This window comes from Lynx rufus, unplaced genomic scaffold (assembly GCF_022079265.1).
Source record: "Lynx rufus isolate CCGP_SWC_20201006 ecotype Redwood Valley unplaced genomic scaffold, mLynRuf1.p SCAF_2, whole genome shotgun sequence".
NCBI lineage: Eukaryota > Metazoa > Chordata > Mammalia > Carnivora > Felidae > Lynx > Lynx rufus.
In genome coordinates this window covers 114,992,320-115,000,293 of record NW_025814834.1, presented here as the reverse complement: position 1 = coordinate 115,000,293, position 7,974 = coordinate 114,992,320, and the positions used below count along the sequence as shown (strand labels likewise).

General features: G+C 47.8%; 1 protein-coding gene across 1 annotated transcript; it reads left to right on the top strand.

Moving 5' to 3' along the window:
- Positions 1–6,096: 6,096 nt before the first annotated feature.
- On the top strand, positions 6,097–6,366 carry LOC124516413 (cornifin-A). Its single transcript, XM_047085733.1, has one exon. The coding sequence runs from the start codon at positions 6,097–6,099 to the stop codon at positions 6,364–6,366; it is 270 nt and encodes an 89-aa protein (XP_046941689.1).
- The last annotated feature ends 1,608 nt before the right edge of the window (positions 6,367–7,974 follow it).

Below are 7,974 nucleotides of genomic sequence, written 5' to 3'. Positions count from 1 at the left end.
TGTGTGGAAAATGTTTAGCCATGAGGCTGTCACTCTGCCCTTCGACAACCCAAGGGGCAATGAGTGGTGGGTGGGCAGCACACCTAAGACATTCGTCTGAACCACCTGAGATTTCATTTTAAAACTCGAGACCCTCAACAAGAAAATATCTGTGTCTTTAATCATCCATACCCAGAGAAACTCTATCTTAAATAGACAATAGAGAGGAATTGATCAGTTTAGCTGTGGGAGAATATCAGGACCCAGCCAGTGTTTGTCCCGAGCATAGCCTTCCAGCTAGTGTTGAGAAACAATATGGCAGTGTTGTTAAGGGACTGTATCCTGGAACCTCCTACCTTTTGACTTCTGGGAGTGTTCCTTAATGTTTTTCTGCCAACTTTCCTTACCTAGGGCATGCCTAGGTCATTGCAAGATCTCCAACCCTTTTATCCACCCCCTGCACCCCAGCTCATATAATGTCTGAATTGGGCAATCTGACAAAATGTCTACCTAAAAGTTTAGTGGAAAAAAACAGCAGACGGGGCGCCTGGGTGGCGCAGTCGGTTAAGCGTCCGACTTCAGCCAGGTCACGATCTCGCGGTCCGTGAGTTCGAGCCCCGCGTCGGGCTCTGGGCTGATGGCTCGGAGCCTGGAGCCTGTTTCTGATTCTGTGTCTCCCTCTCTCTCTGCCCCTCCCCCATTCATGCTGTGTCTCTCTCTGTCCCAAAAATAAATAAACGTTGAAAAAAAAAAAAAAAAAAAACAGCAGAGATAAAGCAATTGGAAAGCCCAAGCATTGTGCTCCATGGGTAAGAGGTGCCTGGAGCCTGGGTCCTCACACACACATAGAGACACACATGCACACACATATGCATGCACAGAGCAGAAAAAGGAAACACACACTCCACAGGAGGAAGTTTCATCTGATTTCTAGTGGAAGAAGAGGAATTAGCAGGAATTAGTATGCACATTTTTAGTTCATTCATCCTAAGAATGTTTGAAGCATCATTTAATTTAATCTTTACAACACTCTTGTGAAATACACCTTAATGTCCCCATTTTAAAGATGGCAACATCAAAGGGCAGAAAGTTTAGGTAACATGCTTAAGGTCATAACTGCTACGAATGGGTAACAAGGCCTTGGAACATCTGGGCCAGTACTAAGACTGGATCCTTACTTTTCTATCTGCCTCAAGGAAGAGAATCCAGAATTAACTTTTTTATCTTTCCCTTGAGGGACTGAGAGTGGAAGAGAGGGAGGCTGGGAGAGGGGGTTGTGCTCTGTTTTCAGAGCAACAGTGAGGTAGAGAGACAATCAGGCATCCCAGGTTCTGGTCTGATTCTGCTACTAAACCAGCTGTGAGGCCTGGAATGGGTCCCCTCCCTCCCCATTCATCTCTTCCCCTCTCCTGGACCAGGACTAGGACCAGGGTGGAGGCTCTCCAGGGCTAGGACTCCTGTCCCTCTCTACTTGGCATCATCCCTGCAAACTTCATGTCTTCTACCTGCTGGACCAAGGTGTTTAAGAGGTTTCTAAATGCCTGGGACATGGTGTCTCTTCCTCTGTTTCCTTCTTTTTTTCCAAATGGAGGACTCCGTAGGCTATGGAGACTTCTTTAAAACCATCATGGCCTGAAATGGTGTCCCTAGCTCTTCAAGGTGACAGGGGGAAGGTTTCTTACTACCGCTTTTTTCCAGATGTTAGTGTGCCTTAAATATGGCACCCATGGTAAAATGACTAGAATTGGAATTCTGCATGACATTCTCTGCATGCTCTGGGTCTTGGGGAAGCACAGGACAAGGGAGTGACATAAGCAGAAAAAGCCCTGATCACTGACAAGGCTCAGCACTATCACCTTCCCTGCTCTGCAAATGCATGATGAAACTGAGGCATGCTCAGAGCTAAAGGACCTTCTGGCAGCTGGTCCAGATGGGAGCCAGGTTTTGATGTGTGAACAGCAGCAGCCTTCGGTGTCCTCAGGATGGTGTCCTGTGAAATAATGGGAGATGTACTTCTCATTGGAAGCCACTGTTATCCCCCTTTAATTATGTGGGACATTTGTGGGGCCAGATTCACCCGCTAACCCCACACCGGTAGTAAAACGGAGCTTCTCTGAAAGGGAGAACAGACTCAACACCAACTGCTGAGTGAGCCTCAGATAGGCAAACAGGAAGAATACTGTTGGGGGTTACAGGAAGTTCCAGAGGCCAGAGCCAGAGCAGTGTTGGGTGGAGTGAAGGGAACACAAGCCAAGGTAGGTAGGAGAGTCCAGCCAGGGCAGGGTATTGGGTGACAGCAAAATTCCTTGGCACCCAGGGCCAAGGCCCAGGGAGGGTACATGGTATTCCAGCTGCAGAGCTCGATTCAGATCCTCCAGAGCCTGGGACAAGCTGGGTGACCCTACAGGACTGAGGAGTAGGAAACAGAACCCTCTGGCTAAGGATACTACCAGGTAGAGCAGGAGGTTCTGCCTGGAGCTCCTCCTGTTAGGGGCTCCCTAGAGCGGGTTTGGGTGAAGGGAGGGACCTAGTCCAAGCCTGGAAGAGAGCGAGAGTCAGATGAGAGGCTTGGAGCTCAGCTGTGGTCATGGTGCCAGCACCAGCTCAGAGGGAGGTGAGGAGCTGACAATGAGCTACCTGAGGAAGGCAGTGGCAGTGCTGTCTGTCCTTTGCTGAGCCCTTCCTCCTCCCAGATCACCCCCCAAATACAAGGAACTTCCCAGTAGTCTCTGGGCCTTTCTTCATAAATAATGCTATTTGTCAGTCAGTCAGTCAGTCTTTCTATAATCGCCAGCTTGCTGAGCAGCTACTACATAACAGGCACCTTGTGAGGAGGGAGGTGCACTAATGGCCATGAAGAGACAGTGAGAGGCTGACCCAGGACTCAAGTTCACCCAGCTGGAACCAGCAGATGCTCCACAAACATTTAGGTGTCTGGGGGCAGGGAAGGGGAATGAGGAAGAGGAGCTGTCCACACACCTGGGTTCTAAGGGCGATTTGGATTTTCCAAAGGCCACGCCTAGTAACAGATGTGTTTTGAGGACAGAGCTTAACCAGTGACTTCAGTTTCATGTTATGTTGATCACAGGAAGTTGCTGGTGTAGAGACCTTGGGGATCCCTGTTCTTATGTTCCCAGAAAAGAGAAGCCCTGTGGCAAGGAGACTCGAGGATCTGACTATCATGGAGGGAAGGCATACCTTCCTCAGGAGCTCAGAAGCTACTCACGTACTGCCAACCTCAGTCTCATTACTAGTTAGGGTACTTGGATTCTGTCACTATGCCCTCCTGGTGTCTTCCCCAAAGTGAAAGCAATTCTGGGTCAAAACAGGCATTTTAGCCTTTCCCTTCCTCTTTCAGACCCTGGTCCACTGAGTGATATGTTGAAGGGGTCCCTTACTTCCACCTATGCTAATTCATACCCCTTCTATTTTCAGCAGAGATAGAAATACTACTGTTAATCCCAGGGGCACTTCAAACATTAAGCAGCCTTATTTCTACCTAAGAGTATTCATCTTAGCAAAGATTAAAGATTTACCCCAAAAGGCAAGGCTCTTTTTTCTTATTACGTTGCCTGTCACATAAAGCTCTCCCAGGACTGAGTGGATCCAGCTGCAAGCCAGGAAATCTGAGTTCTCCTTCCCACCTGTACTCATTTTCCTGCTTGGGTTTAATTTCCTGTATAGGCATTAGGAGTAGGGAGGGGCTCAAACAAAGAAGAACATAGGATTTCAATGTAGAATTAATTTTCTCATGGGGCTTGTTATTCAACTTTGGGAGAATTATTTAACCTCTTGTAACCTCAAATCCCCCAAACATCACTTAAAGAGTATAGACTGAAGCTCTCTGAGATCCATTAAATTAGTGGCTCTGAAGTAGGATGTGTTTCTGGTGCTAGGAATTTCCCAGTCTGTTGAGGGGAAGTGGCCTTCACACTTGGATAGTTCCCAGAATGAGACATGCTTGGCATATACTAGCATCTCCATTAATATTTGTTAAATGATTGTGGAAACAAATATCACCATGGGAGAGCTGTTGTTTGAAGCAGGCACAGCTTTGATGCTGGGAGAGCCCCCAGGTGATACAGAGCCATGAGAAGGAAAGCATTGCAGCCAGCAAGACCTCCAGGTGTCAAAGCTGGGACTGAAAGTGGCAAAGAAGGAGTGGGAATGGGCTCTTAGGAGCTAAGGTAGTTAGAAGAGGCTTCCAGGTTTTTGGTGGTTTGCAGCTGGGTTAGAAAGGAAGGGCCAGGGCCAGAAGGCTGGGTGGAGTGGAGGGAAAAGGTTATCCCAGAAGAGGAATTAGCCCTTGAAAATCTCTGAAGTAGGAGAGGGGTGAAGGTGTGGTTGGTGAAGGCAAAGCAGGTTCACCCAGATTAGCAACCAGTCAGGAAGGGGTGGGGTTGGGGGTAATAATTAAGTAATCTGAATGTGGGTGATTCAATGGGGTTAGGGGAAAGATGGGAAAACGTTCTGGACCCCAGACAAGAAGTCTGTCCTAAGTCAGTCGATGACCTCTAGCATCTACCTTTACAAGACAGACAATTGGTGCCCACCTCAGCTCCTCCGCACCCCTCTCCCACATTTTCATGTGCCCAAATGTATTCTGTCCCACAGAATAGAAGAGACAGCAAGAAGGTAGCAAGGCCACAAAAAGGACTCAGATCTTCCTCCAGGGTTAACTCATGAAACCCTCTAGGAAGTCTGTGGCTCCCCCCTCCCCCCACACAAACCCTGTGCCTGGGTCTAAGGGAGAGGGTGGCACTGGGAATCAGGCACCAGTGACATCATTGTCACATAGCCAGTGCCAAAAAAATATCAAGTGGGTGGTTTTCATCACAAAAGCTGAGCCAATTGGTAATTGAGGGGAGTAGGGTGAATCATGTTTGACAGGTAAGGAATGAAAACACAGGGGGCCTGGGGTGATTCTGTTTCCTTGAGGCAGGGCACATTATCCTATAAAAGGCCAGCTGGCCACTGACTTCACATCAGACCAGAGCAACCAGACAACCTGTTTGCTGCGTACCAGGTGAGTCTCTGTTTGGGACCAATTTGAAATTCATGTTTATTTTTTTATTATTGGAAACTGGACAAAGGCAAATATGTTTAAGAGAGCTGATGGGGGTATTAATTAGAGAGAGTACTGGGGTATCTGTATTTTAGAGTAAGGCATAGTTTGGGTGTGAAGGGAATTTAGGGGCAGGTAAGTCTGCTACTTCAATGGATAACTATGGGACTGGGGGCCAGGGAAGGGACAGGTCTGTGTAAGTACCCATAGTAAGTTAACACCAGGATGTGACTAGGACTCAGACCCAGGTACTCTCAGCAACACCACTATTTTCTCTGTTTATGACTCATAAAAATGTTAATTCATGAGATGGACCTCTACTGTGTGTTTGCTATATTTCAGGCACCATGCCTGTTACACTTTGTGTAAATCAGGCTGTTATGCAACTTACTCAGCAAGCTCACAGCCTAGCAAGGAAGATAGTGCATGCATGTACAAAGATGAAATGCAAAGCAGATAGTGATTGGTAGGGGAACAGAGGGACAGGGAAGGGCTTTGGCAGTTTGGGAGAGCCTATTCAAGATCTCCTGGTGATGGCACATGAGGGCTACAATGGAGGTGTATTTGGACGAACAGAGATGGGAAGAACATTTCAGAGCAGACTATATAAGCAAAGGCAAAGCGAGGTCACAGGAGCTAAGACCCACAGAGGCATTCTGTAAGTCACAGGTGTGCTACATGTTTGTAGGGGTGGGTAGACTGCAGTTGTTTCTACAATGTCACTTTCAAAAAGACTTCAGTGTGGTCCTGGGCACTTGTCAATGAGGGATTCGACATGTCTGGGGAAGAAATGTTGCTGGGGAATGAACCCACTGAAATGGAGCAGAACAAATTGTCTTTTAGCTCCTTCTCTTGAAATGGCCCAGAAATTATCAAAGCATACTTTACTTTCAAGTGTTTGGGGAGACAGCCAGGGGAAATGAAGGCTGTTTGATTTAAAGGAGACTGAAAAGAAACCTATTTGACATTGAACATGGTTTCTAACCTAGTTAATCCCTGTTTAAATCATCTGACCTGTCTGTTCTGTCTGTAGGGTCAGCCTCCTGTGAAGCATGAGTTCTCATCAGCAGAAGCAGCCTTGCACCCCTCCCCCTCAGCCTCAGCAGCAGCAGGTGAAACAGCCCTGCCAGCCACCACCCCAGGAATCATGTGTCCCCAAAACCAATGAGCCATGCCACCCCAAGGCTCCAGAGCCCTGCCACCCCAAGGCTCCAGAGCCTTGCCATCCCAAAGCACCAGAATCCTGCCACCCCAAGGTTCCTGAGCCATGTCCCTCAACAGTCACTCCAGCACCAGCTCAGCAGAAGACCAAGCAGAAGTAATGGGGTCTACAGCCAAGCAAGCCCTTGGGGAGCTGACCACCGGATGCTGAATCCCCTCTCACATTCTGCTTCTATGCCTTCCTTACAATTAGCATGCTGCCACTCTGAGTCATAACCCTCCCTCTTTGCACCCTCTACAAAGATTTCCCTCACACTGCTCTGGAGGGCTCCGAGCCTCTAAATGACGCTGAGAGTCTCACTGGCTGAGCTACTTTTCTAACTTCTCAGGGCTCATCTAAAGAGAGGTTTGGGGGATCAAGTGGATCTTTCCTGCCCTGCCCCCATTAAATCACTTTTAACTCCACAGTTGGCTGTGGGTGTCATTTGCTGACTCCACTTTCTTGTTTTTTCAACATAAAGCAGCAAAGGGTCTGGCACAGGCACTGAGTGTGTGTGTATGTGTGCGCATGTGTGTGTGTGTGTCAGGTCGTTCGTGGGCTGGCAATGGGTCAAGACCACCCAGAGTCTGTTACTTTGGACACCTTTACCTAGAGCAGGGCTTCTTCTGCACCTGATTGAGTCCCACCTGAGTGTAGATGGTGCCTGTTTCAAGCTGTCTGTGACTTAGTCCTGGTTCCCAAGTTGCCCTTTTTCTGTTTGGTTTATTCCTTTATTGTTCTTTTTCTTTGAAAGAAGTAGTGCTTATATGGATTTCATCATGATTCTTTATACATCCTCCCTTGCTTGATGCCCCAATACATGGAGCCAAGCCCTGAAACACTCCTCCAGACCCACACACAGATGAATTCCTACACACACTGACTCCCCCTCAAATCACACACACACACACACACACACACACACACACACACACACGCTGACTTGATCACTGAGACCTCTATGCTGTAACAGGATGGAGAGTAGAATCCACAGTGCCTGCCTAGGAGAAGCCTAAGGGGGTGATATCCACCCCTTTCCCATGTAAATATACACTCATGCAAATACTCACTGATACCAGAGCACACATGCACCTTCCTCTGCTCACAGATACATGCTCTCTCTCCCCCTGCCCTCCCCACTCCATATACACATCTATTCTCTCTGAAGAGAATAAAAGCAAATGCACCAAAGAAGAAAATGGAAGTTTAGGCAGGCTTCAGAAGGAAGACTGGTTAATGCAGATAAGACAAAACCTCAGCCTGGAATTGAGGGACAGCAGGTCACCATGGGCAAATATTAGGGTGAAAAGATACCTGAAAGCCACCAGCGAGCCTATTCAGCTTCCAGATGAACAAACTGATGTCCTTCCCCAGAAAGGGGAAGATAATTCATCAAGACCACCCAGAAGTCATGTTTTTGAATCATACCTAGAGCCCAGCTCTTCAGATTCCGACCCTTTGCTCTCTTCCTGAAGCCGTGTCTTCTTGACTTTGCTGGTGACAAGCAAAACATCTAGGGACTGAGAGACCAGCAGAATTTCTAGACGGGCTGCAGTGGTCACTGGGGAATGAACCCCATTTGTAAAATAACATCAAGCAGGTATGAAGCAGGCAACAGATGTCAGATGACAGGTGTGTTGCTTATCACCTGCCTCACACCTGCATGATGCAAAAGCGCTCCAGATATGTTTGAAAAGAACTCCAGAGAAATTTGGAGACTGTAAGGCAA

Bases quoted from the DNA above. Each gene is read 5' to 3' on its own strand.
- LOC124516413 (XM_047085733.1), top strand. From the start codon at position 6,097: ATGAGTTCTCATCAGCAGAAGCAGCCTTGCACCCCTCCCCCTCAGCCT.